A 14,613-nucleotide genomic window follows, 5' to 3' on the forward strand; every position below is an offset into this window, starting at 1 on the left:
ACCATGCTCTAGGCTGGCTGTCCCGGATCACAGAGGAGTAGAGGAACTGCATGAAGCACAAAGCATGCTGTGTTTTTCTCTGCTGTTAACTGTGTATGTGACATTATTAGATGTTTCAAGTTCCTGCAACTTGACTTCTCCATAATAATGAACTATAATCTGGAATTGTGAGCAAAATTAAACCTTTTCTTCCTGAAGTTGCTTTGTGAGGGCTAAGTTATGTTTTAAGTTTTTAAATTCTGTGTTTAAGAGAGCTATAAAACAAAAATACCTCTAACCTGTAGTCCCACTTCCCCAAAGACAGATAGCTTCCCAGAATACTGGGATAACAAGTCCCTTGTTTTCACTTCCATAAACAAGGCTGGTTGTCCAACCTGGAAGTGCTTGATCACATACAGGCCGGCAGTATGCAGGTAGGAAGTACACAGCCTGGTGGGTTTTACCTCTATCAGTGTCTAACTAACGTAATTCAGAGCCATTATCAGGGATCCTGGGTGGACTTGGCCAGTATCCATCTTCCTGGCCAATATTTAATAAAGCTTGATTCAAATTTGGCTCAAAAATTGAGGTAGTGGTCTTATTCTTGCCCAGTGATATTAACACTTTCTGTTATGGTTATTATTATTATTTTTTAATCACAGCCACAAAAATGAAACTAGGAGAGTTGTGATGGTTTGTTTTGAGACAGGGGCCTTAAACTCATAGAGACCCACATGCCTCTGATTCCCGAGTGTTGGGATGGAAGGTGTTTGTTACCATGCTGCATGATGGTAAACTGTCTGGATTGTCTATAATCCAATCACTGGGAAACATTGGTTCGCTCCTCTCTGCTCTTAACTATGGATGTAATGTGACTTAGCTGCTTCAAGTTCCTGCTACCTTGATTGGATGTAACCTGGAATTGTAAGCCACATAACTTCTTTGTTTCTTAAGTTGGTTGCTTTTATTCAGCATTTTACCACAACAACAAGAAACAAAACTAAGGTAGAAACTGGTACCAAGAGGTAGGGCAGCTGCTGTGATAAGCAGGACCATGCAGCTTTGGGGAAATGGAACTGTCTTGTGGCAAGAACGTGAAAGTGCTTGGTACAAAGGTTTAGAAAATCCACACAATGCTGGAAGCAGAGGCTAAAGGGCATTCTACTGGGGGTGTGGTAGACAGGAATGCTGAGAAAACTGAACGTAATGTAGAGGGCTAGTCTTATAGTTACGGAGGGAAGAAGGACTCTCAAGAACTGGGCTAGGAGCCATTCCTGTCACATTGTGGTCAAGAATCCGCCTTCTTTCTGCTCTTATTCTGAGAATCCGAGTGAAGTTAGGGTATTTCACAGAGAAGCCCCTTGTGCTGCACTGGGAGATCAAAGGAATGTCCTGAAGGTAAAACCACACCACCACACCACCGAGAGGTTCCACCTTGAGAAGATGCAAATTCACTTACTGGAAGAAAGCCTATAGCATCCCCCATTTCCTGGGAAGCAACGTCACAGGAAAGTGTGTCTTCAGCACACAGAGGCGGACACAGCTGCGTCCAAAGGGGAGAGGCTGTCAAGAGAACGTGGCTACTGTCTGTGTGGTATCTGATTTGAAGTCACAAAGATGTAAACATGAGGGGGTCACTGAGAACAGCTGAGGCCAGGCCCTGTGTGGCACGGGGGCAGTCCTGTGATAAGAAGTCCCGAGAGGAGTATATAAAGGCGAGACTTAAGCTGCAGGGAACCCCAGAAAACAGGCAACCAGGGCCGCGGGACCTTCTTCAAGGAGCGCGGCAGGTGCGGGCGAGTGGGACTGTGTGCTGAAGGTGGCAGGGCTAAGGTGTGAGGCTGTCCCAGCTGTTGGCTCTCAGCCAATTTCATCACAAGCTCCAGATGCAGGACAAAGAGCTGCAGGACTTGGCGGGTTTCTCTGCTGGAGTTCATTTGTTTATTTCTTGTTGTGCCCTGGTTCCTCCATTTTGAAATACGAATGTCTATTTCGTGTTCAAAGTACTCAACTTTTTTTTTTAATAGGAACTCACAATTAGAAGACTTCAGACTTTTAAAATATTAGAAAATTTAAAAATAATAAGGACTTTTAAGGGTGGTTTGCATTTTACATTAGGAGATAAACAAGACTTTGGGGACAAAAGGTAGAGAAGGTCACAGCTTAGGGTGGTTAGTGTCTAAGTGTCAGGTAGACAAGAAGTAGAGTTGTGATGGCTGGCTTTAGCAGTCAGGTTAGTTCATTGCTCGTCAATGCAGATCTAAGTAATATGATCCTGCATCCTGCCTTCCCTACAATGAGGGACTGCAGGGAATTTTGAGCCAAATGAGATCTTTGTTCCTTAGGTTGCTTTTGTCAGGGTGTTTATATCACAGCAATAGAAAATAGAATTCAGACAAGAGTGCTGTGCACTTGTCTGTTAAAAAAGAATAAGATGACACTTACTTAGACTTCAATACCTTTATAAACTCAGCTAACCACTGTTTCACAAGAATCTGTACTAGGAAGAGTAATATAACAGCACAACAGCACTCCCTGACTTACGGGACTTCATGAGAAGTCTGCCTCCGCTACCTTCCTCACTTTAAAACTCTCAATTTAGTTTAGGTCTGAATCTAAAATAATTCCAGATCCTTTAAACAAGGACAAGTTAATTTGAGACATGGAATTAAATCAGATTTCAAACAGTTGGCTCACTGTTAATGTGTCAAAAAAAAAGTATGCACAAAAAGCAAATAGATATTGCTGGTCAAAACTGGTATCATGTATACCTGCTATTATGGCTCAAATATTTAATTAAATAAGTAGACAGAAAAGATAGAAGTGATTGTTTACTGGAGTCATAACACAAACCTAAGCTAAATTCTTTACCTATTTAAAAGCATGTTGATTCACAGGGTATGATGGTTACTGTCATCAATCTAATAGCCAGGGGTCAGCCTCCAGGCACACCAGTGAGGGGTGTCCTGATGCCAGTCCCTGAGTATGACAATGCGAGACTGACTATCTAGACTGCATCAATGATGGGTGATTGTGGACTGGACCATCCCTAAGCAGGAGAGGGAGGCACACAAGCATTCACTGTACCGGTTCCTATAATGGATACAGTGCAACCAGCTCTCTCCAGTCACTGTGACTTTCCTGCTCAGGACTATAACCTGGAATTCTGAGCTAAAATGAACCTTTCCAGGAGTATTGTATCATACAATAGGGGAAGAAGCCAAGACACAGGGCAAATTAATAGAACATCTCTTCAAATAGCTGTAGTGTTAAATAGTCAAGTTTTGGTAGAGAAATTCTTTACTTACTAGTATCTGCTGAAGATCGGTATATGCAGCCTCTAACCGGCGCTGGCAATCTGGGATCATCATCCGGGACTCTTGAAGGATTTCTGCCTGTAATGAGAGAGAAGTCGAGAAGACAGATCTAATGTGTATTTATTTTACACCTTGGCATATAACTAATGATTTAGAGGAAATGAAAAATAGGACTATGTTAAGTGACTCAATGTTCTAATTTAAATTGGGCTTATCTGATTGTAATATCCGCATAGTACAAGTTGTAAGCAGAACTTGCACAAAGTTTGGGGGCTTTTCTCTCTTTTGGCAATCACCTTTCCATGGTAAGTGAAAATTAACTGGCAAAGCTTTTCATTCAGTTCTTATTTAAAAGGCTATTTAAAGTAAATGATTCCCCTGCTGTCACAAAGCACCTTTATCTAAAATGGGATCAGCTGGTTATATAAATATCCCCTGCATCTTTGGGTAATAAAGGAAAACAGTGTTCAGATAGTATCACAGGGAGATAATTACTGCATGAGAGAAGTTATTGAGTTATTGATCACATCGTGTGCACACTGCAGGAGGGACTCACTGAAAGACAGAGGTAAGAAAAATGAAAAGCAAAGACCAGCAGGTTCATATTTTGATGCTTATCATGCATAAAAAGTTATTACTTATCCTTATGCTTCAGTTTAGGAGAGAGATTATTCTCCCCAAGCAGTTTGAGCCAAATTACCATGGCGGCGCCCTCTGAATCTGAAGTTCTTGTCTATTCTCATGAAGACACTGAAGAATTAACCACAGGGACACCTATTCTGAGGGATGCTTTTGGATGTAAAATTTACCACTCAAGGCTATACTGTAACACATCAAACTCAAAAGAAAACTAGGAAACTTGGTCAATAGTCAAAGCTGTTGAATTTAAGACTTTTCTTCAGTTGGTACAAAGCTTTTGTTTCCTTAAATTATTCCCAGAGACGGCTATTGTGATGATAACATTTTTTCTCAAAAAAAACAATGTTTGCTCAAAAGCTTTCAGAGATATGGGTACAAAATTAGTCAAGATTACCTAGTTAAAATAAAACAAAATGCACACAATAAGGGCACTAATATTTAACTAGAATGGAAGCGGAAGGAGGTCCCAGAATCTTCATGCTTTGACAGTCTGTTGTAGCTCATACTGCAATAAAAACATCACAACACACAGATACTCTCTATCCACATCACTTTCTTGGGTGGAAATACATGGCTGAACTTAGAATGCTTTGACTAATAAGACACAGGTTAAAATTTCAAGTATAGGATCATGACTTTACTTTCAGGTAAACAGATATTTAATCAATGGCACTAAATTATTTTTGTCTATCTGGTTTGAATCTATGTGAAAAATTGGCAACAGGAACATTTCAGATTTTTCCTGTGGAATTCCTACAGAACAGCTTTATAGGAACAAAACAGGATGAATATGAAGAATTAGGTCAAACTCATGATAAGTCTAAATGTATATTTACAATTTCCCCCTAAACTTCAATGTTTCTGAAATGAATTTTAAGCAGCACTATTCAACATAATTTTATTCTTTATTATCTCTTTGTAGTACAGATCAAAATTTTCCTTTATTCTAACAAGATGAATGCTTGACTTCAACAGGGCAAAAGTTCATCCCCCTGTATTCCACCCTGATTATTCACTAAGTTTCCTCTACATTCAGCCACCATAGTCACAGGTTCCACATCTACGATTTAATCTACAGCAGGCTGAAATTAAAAAACACGCCCCCCCCCAACTGCACTAAATATTTGTAGTATTTTTGTCATTATTCCTTATAAATAATATACCATAAGAATTTACATCACATTGGTATCATAAATAATCTAGAGATGAATTAAAATATATAGCAATATGTGTACAGGTTATAAACTGCACTATCTTCTACAAGGAACTGATCCAAGAACACTGAGTGCTGACTGCATACCTACATGATACCAGGACAGGGAAGACAAAAAGGCAAAGAGAAGGCTCCGTTCTCTGGTCCAGTACAGGAGCATAAACGTGAAAATATGAAGCACAACACTGATTCAAGTGAAGACTTGCCATGTGTCACGACAGGAACACCCTGGAAACCTGGACACCACAAGCCACTCTTGTATCAGATTCACAAGTTGGATGCTTTCCTTTATAGCAACAATAGTGACTGTCAGGGATAATTTTTTTTATTCTCTGAGAATTTCATATAATATACTATCATATTCAACTGTTGCCCAACTCCTCCCTGGTTCTTGCCAAATTACTACCCAGCCAAGTTCTTCTACTTTTTCAAAAACAAACAAAAAGGCCACTACAAACCATGGGGCCCAATTTATGTTGGCCAACTACTCCTGAGCATGGAGCCTGCCCTGGAGGTCTCAGTCCACTGGAGAGAAACTAACTGACTTTCTTCTCCCAGCAGCTATCATTTGGAAACAGGTTTTTGACTGGGAGTGGAACTTAGTGAGTGGCACTTTCTGGGATTTTGGTGCCGGGAACTAATAACAGCATCTGAGCCATGATTGTACTAAGACATTCCCAAATACCCAATTTAACTAAATGAGTACTGTTTATTCAAAGTATCTTCCTTGGAATGTTACCTTTCTTTAGAAGACCTAAATAAATGGTTTATTATAATGCTTACTGCCTTATAGCTGAGAGAAAATCAGGGTCTTGGCTTAGTCATTGGGATGCATAAGGAACCTTAAGGAAACTCCATAGAGTGCCAGCCCCACTGATGTGAAATTGATTTTAAAACAAGTTATAACTTTTTTGGGTATTTATTTTGGTAAAACGGAAGTTGGGGCAAGGCTTGGTTTATAACTATAGACTGCAGAACCTAAAAGTTAATTAATTTCTTTTATGATCAAACATAAACATTGAAAAGGAAACATTCCAACTGACAGGAGTTCCTTTCTTGTCACAGGAAGAATTCTATGAAAGATGTGGCCAAGGGTGAGCTGTTTGGCTAAGGTTTCCAGTTTCTTTGGTGAGCCATATGTTGTAACCAGGGATGAGCTAGACCTGTAAGCTGTAACAGCCTATAGAAGAACATCAGCCATCTCTGGAGCCAATAATATTCATCTTAGTTTGTCAGATGGAGCTCTAGAAATTACTACGACAATAATAAGTCTTCTCTTTTACACAGTGGCAGGGTTTAACAAGTTCATATGGTGAATTAGGAATCCATTCGACTTGTGTTTGCCTGGTTATTGCTGAGCATACTGAGGGGAGGGAAGAGGCAGTGTAAACTCTGATACACCAACAGCTATCATGAATGTTACTGGTGAAAACATACCACCTAAAGCATGGAGATGACCCAATCATAGGCCATCTATAAGAAATTCACTTCAGATGTAAAAACAAAACAGAAACAGAAAACAAAATCATGGGAAAAGATGAAGAACGTTAAAAACAACAACAGAAGTGACTCCATGAACAGAACAGAGTGGACTGCTGCAGGTCAAAAAATGGTCAAAAAGAGTGTCACCTTATCATAGCGTATGCACAACAAGATAACATACGATCCTGTGTATGAACTGAACAGATAGACAAAGGAACACATATAAATGGGAATTTCCATACTTACATTCAACAATTTATAGACATATTAGACAAAAATGAGCAAGGATAGGAAAGAACTAGATAACGGCACAGTAAGTAAGCTACGCTGCTTTAAAAACAAAACAAAACAAAAAACTATCATATTGGGAGGAGAGTCGGGAGGGGAAACTGTGGTCAGGATGTAAAATAAATTTAAAAAACAAAAACAAACAAACAAAAAAAATCACCATATCTTAGCAAGGACATAAGAGAATGCAAGTGCATTTAAGCCCTGTGAAGCACTGCACAGACCACATCCGGAGTCAAACCACAGTGAAGACAAAACATAATCTACCAAACATGCAATCATATATAGTGCCTGCTCTAACACGCTGCCATATAATCGGAGTCAATAACTGAGAGAGAATCTCCCTTATAGATGAACAGTCAGCTGGGCAGTGCTGGAACACACCTTTAGCACTTGGAAGGCAGAAGCCCGAATAATGTTGTGGGATGCAGTCAGACCTAAAATAGTGCTGAGAGGCACAGCCACAGACCCGAATGCTCACAGCAGCAAAGTTAAATGCTTTCAAATCTATGTTACTATCTTAAAAATATAGGGAAGGAGGCAGCACTTAATACCAGCACTTAAAGGCAGAGGCAAGTCTGGTCTAATTAGGGAGTTCCAGGACATGCACAGCTACACAGAGAGAGCCTGTCATAAAACGAAAACAAAGCCAAAAAAAAATCATAACAATGAAAAACAAACAAGAAAAAAGGCAGTGAATAAAATTAAAACCATCAAAGGAAATGAAGTGGTTATAAAAGATAAAAGTACACATTGATAAAATTACAGATAAGAAAAACACAAAGAAAAAAAAAGTTGATTCACTTCTGGCAAGACCAAGTGAGTAGGCACAAGTCACCAAAACCAAAACCAAACAGCTCCCATAGGCAATGAAGAATGAGAGGTACCAGGGACAACTACAATACAACTTGAAAGCAATGGACCGCACTCCTCTAAAGTTACATAAACCACCTGAACCCTACCAGCTCCATCCATTTCCTGCAAATGTCATGACTTCTTCCTATCTGAGATGAGCACTCACTGTTCCACTGTATACATACAGCACACTTCCAATGTCCACTCACTGCATGGACATCTGGTCTGCGTCAAATTCCTAACTATTATGAGAAATATTATTTAATTTTGGTGGTCTTCATATTAATTGGGGAGCTATTTATGAATTTAAAGATGTAACTACACTTACTGTATTATCTAATTTATATTTAGTCCTCAGAACGGGAGAAGCGCGGGGTTCACGGCTGACACAACAATGGAGTGCTTGCGTTCAAACACCTGAGTGCTGTGTGCCCTGCTGCAGTCATTTCACTTCAGTCTCTGCTTTCTGTCTTTGTTGAGCTTTATTTTTCCTGTCTGTCAGAAAGAGTTTCTAGTCCATAGAGACTTACAATGATCCTCCTGCCTCAGCATCACATACCACAGAACACAGCCCCTCTATGAGGGCCGTGGCAAAGACCACATCAGTGCGTAGTTCACGAGTGTCGGCTCACCTGCTTCTTAATGGCGTAGTTCTCACCATCTTCAGCCTTCATTTTTTCAATCTTTTCTTCTTGCTGCTTTGCTTCTTTCTCATACATCACTTTTTCTTTGACCAATCTATAAACAAACCAAAACTGTTTTAGAGAATTAGCTTGTTTCTCTAACTGATAACAAAGAAACAATGTAAACAGAAAGCACAGTTAAAAATACAAACATGGATAGGCAAGACAGGGGCAGCTAATCTAGTCACAGAGGTGAGAGCCTTGCGCCCCAAGTCCTCTGGGTGAAGCTGAGCATAATGCACAGAGCACAGCACTCTGACAGGAAGAAGGAAACCTACTTTTGCACCCATGATGTAGAGTTAGGAACTAACACTTCTTCTGTACTGCTGTTTTATTGGTATGTTTTCTAAAACTTTGTACATGTGCCTTAAAGAATACAATGTGCATATATTTAGTTTATTAAGGAAAAAAAACAGCAAATCTCAAGGAAAGATGAGATTTATTATTTCAACAAAAGCCCTGCTTACTACTCACAGAGAACTTAATTCTATGTTGGCCTTTCCTTATACAAGAAACTAGAATGGGTAATTTAAAGGTAGTTCTCTCACAGACAATTAGTGGACACAAACCAGCACAAATAATGTTCAAGCAAGAAAAGGTACAGAGCAGGATAATAAGGAAGGATGCAAAACAAAAACCCAATTAGCCATAAATAATTCAATCTCCCTAAAATCAGGTTAAATCAAGTTTAATAGAAAAAGATTATGCTGGCTAGCTTTTATGTCAACTTGGCACAAACTAGAGTCATCTAAGAGAAGAGAATTTCAACTGAGAAAATGTGGTGGGCAACCCTGCAGGACACTCTTAGTTAGTGACCAATATGGGAGGGCCACTCCGGGGCTGTGGTCCTGGGTGCTATAGTAAAGCAGGTAGAGCAAGCTCATGGGAGTAAGCCAGTGGGCAGTATTCCTCCAAGGCCTCTGCATTAGTTCCTGCCCTGACTTTCCCTCATGATGGACTATGACCAACCAGGCCATGTGAGATAAAATTAACCCTTTACTCAAGTTGCTTTTGGTCAATGGCTTTTTTCTTTTAAATCACAGAAGTAGAAACCCTAACAAATAACATATCAATAACATAGCAGCATCCCTCTATAGACAGTACTTATGTACAGTGTGGTGGTTTGAATGAGAATGTCTCAAAGAGGCTCATGTATTTGAGTGCTTGGTCTTAGTTGGTGGAACTGTTTTGGAAAGGATCAGGAGGTGTGGCCTGTTGGAGGAGGTGTGTCACCGGGGTGGGCTGTGAGGTTTTCTCTATCTACCCCCCCCACCCTACTGCTTCTAATTTGTAGTAAGATGTAAGCTCTCAGCTACTGCTCCAAGACCATGCCTGCCTACTGCCATGTTCCCCAACATGATGACACTGGACTAACCCTCTGAAACTGTAAACAAGTCTCCAATTCAATGCTTTCTTTTATAAGTTACCTTGTTCATGGTGTCTCTTCACAGCAATAGAAAAGAACCAAAGCATACAGCAAAGAAAAGTTTTCTGGCTCCACCACATTAAAAACAAGCCTCCATCTGACTTGCTTAATTCTAATCCAACCTGTAAGGGGAGGGAACCCCTATGGAGAACATGGCAATGGAGACTTTAAAGTATATTTCTAAACATAATTTGATTTTTATAGTTTAACTAGATTATATCTCTGACTGTCCTAAAACAGCTATGTATAACCAGGCTGGCCTTGAACTCAAGAGATCTACCTGCCTTTGTCACCTAAGTGCTGGATCAAAGACATGAGCCACCATGCCTGACCAAATTCACAGGTCTTTAAAGCATGGTAATACAACAACACCCTCTGCACTCTGTGTTTCCTGTGGAGTTAGGCTAGCATAGGTTAAGACTTTAACATGAATTCTACTCTAGAACTGAAGCATCCTAGTCAGTACCTACCCTGGGTCATTCTGTGCTATATTTCTAGACAGAAACACAACAAAACACTACCAGGAGTGGATAGTTATGAGTCTCACACACTTAGACCCTGGGGTACTGTCAGTGAAAGAGCAAAATATAAAATACACATTTACTTTAGGTTGTAAAAACACAATAACAACAAAAGGATGCTCAAGAAACAAACAGCAAATGAGTATGAAATTCCTGTACAGTTAGTTAACTGAAGGGAAGCCCTGGTGATTTGGGAGGGGGAGATTAAAAAAAGATTAATTTTATGCCTTTTAATAAGTGGTGTGGGAGGTCCTTCTGCCTGTGTGTTTCCTTTCTTAGTTAATGAAAAGAAACTGCCTTGGCCTGATGGAGGAAGGTCATTGGCTAATAAAGGAACTGCCTTGGCCCATTTCATTGGTTAGAAGATAGGTGGGAGGAGTAAACAGAACAGAACGCTGCGAGAAAGAGGAAGTGAGCTCAGACTCCACAGCCCTCCTCTCGGGAGCAGACTCCTCAGAGAGACGCCACGCAACCAGCTCCCAGGCAGACGTACGCCATGACGCTCCGACCTAGGATGGACATAGGCTAGAATCTTCCCGGTAAGCACACCTAGGGGCACTACACAGATGATTAGAAATGGGCTAAATTAATATGTGAGAATTAGCCTAGAAGAGACTAGATAGAAATGGGCCAAGCAGTGATTAAATAAATACAGTTTGGGTGTTGTTATTTCGGGCATAAGCTAGCCAGGCAGCCGGGGTGCTGGGGATGCAGCCCCGCCGCTCAAATTACTACATTGGCCTGTCAATAGAGCAGAACGTAGGTAGGTGGGGGAAACTAAATGGAATGTTGGGAGAGGAAGGCGGTGAGACACCGTGGATCCTCATGAGATAGGCGCTGGGAATCTTTCCTGGTAAGCCAATAAGAAGCTTGAGCTAAAGGGCCAAGCAGTGATTTAATTAATACAGTTTCTGTGTGGTTTTTTGGGGGCTAAGCTAGCCGGGCAGCTGGGATGAACAAGTGGGCTCTCCTCCTACAAACAAGGTATGAGCTTTTTACATTTTTTTTATTATTTAAAAATTTAAATTATCCTTAATTTTTTTCACTCAAAAAAGTTAAGACTGAGTATAACACAATATTTAAAAATTTTCAAACTTACTAGTTTCCTCTTTGGTTACATTCACTAATTTTTTTGGAGTAATGCAGAATCTACCTAATAGTGTAATTCTCTAAGTGTTGCTTTCCAATATATCACTTAAAATAACAATTTCAAAGTAATGCTACTGCAGCTTAAAGGCAAAATTAATTGAAAATACTTTCCATTACTCTTACAAATCTTATAGCAAAGCAGCTTCACAATATGTAGGTTCTAATGAGCAAGAAAAGCTTACTGTTAAGGAGGGCTGTAAGTAGTATAAAGGATTGACAACCCTTAGTGGGATAATCAAATAACAAACCACCTTTAACATAATGTGTAACACACAATGGACATTTACATATGCAGCCCAGCACTGCTAGTATCGTCCACCAAATTCACTTGTGCTAGTGGTCAGATACACTGAAGAACAGAAGCAACACGTTTGTGTAAAAGGTCCTGGGAAGGACTTGTAGAAACAAATCTGCTAAGCATGGTTCGAGCGCAAACGCAACGGAGATGCAAGGATTATCCGTCCGCGTGGCTGCTTCAGACCAGGTGCCCCTCACCACAAGTTTGAGAAACGTTGTAGAAACTCACATTTTTTCTACAAAACTCTCAAGTGCAAATTTAACACATTTAAACATACTGCTCATACAATCCAAGTTTTCAGGTAAATCAAGAGCTTCAGACCTTGTATCTAAAAACGCTGATTTTTAATTTTTTAAATTTATTATCCTAATTTTATAGTTTTAAGAATTATAAATACTATTTTCAACATATTTATGGCCATCTAATATCTAATATTCCAAAACCAAGTGTACAAGTGGCAGGTCAGTACAAATAACAGTGGTAATAAGGGCTAAAGGGGCTGGAGAAACGGCTCTTACAGTGAACCCAGATTCAATCCTGAGCACCTGTGGCAGTTCACAACTGCCTGAAACTACAAATCAAGGGGATCTGACACCCTCTTCTACCTCCACAAATATCACAAGTATCACACATACATGTGGTTTACTTACATACATGCTGACAAAAAGTCATATATAAAATAAGCTTTTGGTAGGATGGTGGTGGTGTACAACATTAATCCCCACTTAAGGAAGCAGAAGCAGGAGGATCTCTGTGAGTTCGAGGCCAGTCTGGTCTAAAGATAGAGTTCCAGGACAGCCAAGGCTACAAGAGAAACCCTGTCTCTAAATACCAAAAATAAGTAAGTTCAACTAAAAAATCTTTAAAAATATTGGCAAAGGACCTATATAGGCACTTCTTTAAGATGACATGCATGTGTAGTAAGCACATGAGAAGCTACTCAACCCCATCCATCAGGAATGAAATCACACTGCACAACAGATGTCTACCATCAGTCAGATCATAAATGTCAAGTATTTGGAAAGACATAAGGAAAAGCAGAAAGCATTAAACAATGCTGATAGAAATGAAAATGGATACAGTTGTTTTGAAGTTGGCTATTCCTCAAACTATAAAGCAAACCGAAATTATAATTCATCTCAGTGCTACTCCTAGATATATCCCTAGAAAAACTGAAAGAGAAGTCCACATGAAACCTATGTCTACAAATGTTGACAACGGTTTATGTGCAACAGACAAAACATGGGAACTCAAAATTGCACTTCATGGACAAACAGAATGTGGTATATCCATTCATTGGACTATTACTCAGCAGTAAAAAGGAGTAAAATACTCTAGGGGAGAATCTATCACAATTATTCTGCTAAATGGATATAGTAACAAACTGATTCGTAATGATATGCCTAGATATTAGTATATCTCTCGACCCTCACCAAAAAGCATCCTTTCCTGGAGTGAGCTCCAGGAAAGTCTAAGATACACAGAGAATCTCTGTCTCAAAAAATCAAAAAGACAGAGAGAGAGAGAGAGAGAGAGAGAGAGAGAGAGAGAGAGAGAGAGGAAATAAATAAATAAATAAATAAATAAATCTGTAGTAGCCTAGGATTGGTTTGTTTCTGACATGGTGAAAATGCTCTAAATATGATACTATCTGCCCCATCTGTGAGTGACAGGAGTCACTGGACACTCTAGTTACTAAACTGTGACTAAGTAAACTGCATCACAACAATTCTCCCACCCCAAAGGAAGCAATTTGTGACCCCAGAATGAACTTCAGGAAAAGCTACAAGCCCTGATCAATCAAGTCCAAGAATGGAGCAAAAGAAAAGAATGCACAGAAATGGTCTTTTACTTGCAATTTAGACCTGATGCTATTGCTGTTTCTCTTGTTGATGCTCCCAGAGGTGAAAAGTAAGCCCCCTATTGCTGAAGACACCATGTACTTCAGACACAAGCCTAAAAGCTTCTTGAGCTGGAACTGACTCTGTCTCCTCAAGGACTAGCTTTCCGGAAACCAGACGGTGCCACGCAATAGAGGGAAGCAAGCAACAGTCCTCCCGGCTATGGACAATCCGACAGTCCTCCCGGCTATGGACAATCCAATAACCCCATAGGTACAGTAGCGGCACACACGCCTCAGCAGCAACCTTCTTTCTAATTAGATTTAAGACCCTATCAACAAGAGGGGACTTGTATGGTACTAACTCAGTGTGGTGCAGCCATGGAACTTGGAGGAGAACCTACAACCACTAAAACACCACAAACCTTAACTGTACTAAATATTTGTCTTTATACGCAGATAGTGATAGCCCTCACCCTCATCAAGGAAACTTTTCTTTGCCATAGACAGAGCCCATTACATAAAACCACAACCAGTCTACAAGCAGAACTGTGAAACCTGGTCCCAATGGATAAGTCTCTAACGTAAGTTTGACAACTAAAGTTCAGGGAACATTGAGGGAGATGGGACAGAGAGAGAGTGTAAGAGGCAGAGGACCAGGGAGTTTGTTGTGAGATTATGTCAAAAGTTACAACATAAAGTTTCACCAACATGACTGCCTAAACCTGAGCTGAGTAAGAACTGTAATAACAGACATGCCAAAGTAAATGTTGGAACACCAATAAGGCCTCAACCCTACACAAAGGACTGCACTAAGGAATACTGAGAGTGGGAATGTCTTCCCCAGGGAAGGTAACTAACTGCTTATCCAATACAAAATGGTCAGCCCTAAAAACATACACAACTAGTAACATTATATAGAC

At 40.1% G+C, this 14,613-nt stretch overlaps 1 protein-coding gene across 1 annotated transcript in view; it reads right to left on the bottom strand.

Annotated features, from left to right (window-relative positions):
- Nucleotides 1-14,613, bottom strand: part of Tbca (tubulin folding cofactor A) — a 69,105-nt gene that overhangs the window by 2,163 nt on the left and 52,329 nt on the right. The window contains exons 2-3 of the mRNA XM_041663651.1: nt 8,406-8,511; nt 3,288-3,374 (exon numbers count right to left, since the gene is read on the bottom strand). Coding sequence (XP_041519585.1) covers nt 3,288-3,374; nt 8,406-8,511 — 193 coding nt within the window. The remainder of the gene's footprint in view (nt 1-3,287; nt 3,375-8,405; nt 8,512-14,613) is intronic.

Source organism: Microtus oregoni, unplaced genomic scaffold (genome assembly GCF_018167655.1).
Source record: "Microtus oregoni isolate MIOR12 unplaced genomic scaffold, Mior012 000014F_ref0000157, whole genome shotgun sequence".
Taxonomy (NCBI): domain Eukaryota; kingdom Metazoa; phylum Chordata; class Mammalia; order Rodentia; family Cricetidae; genus Microtus; species Microtus oregoni.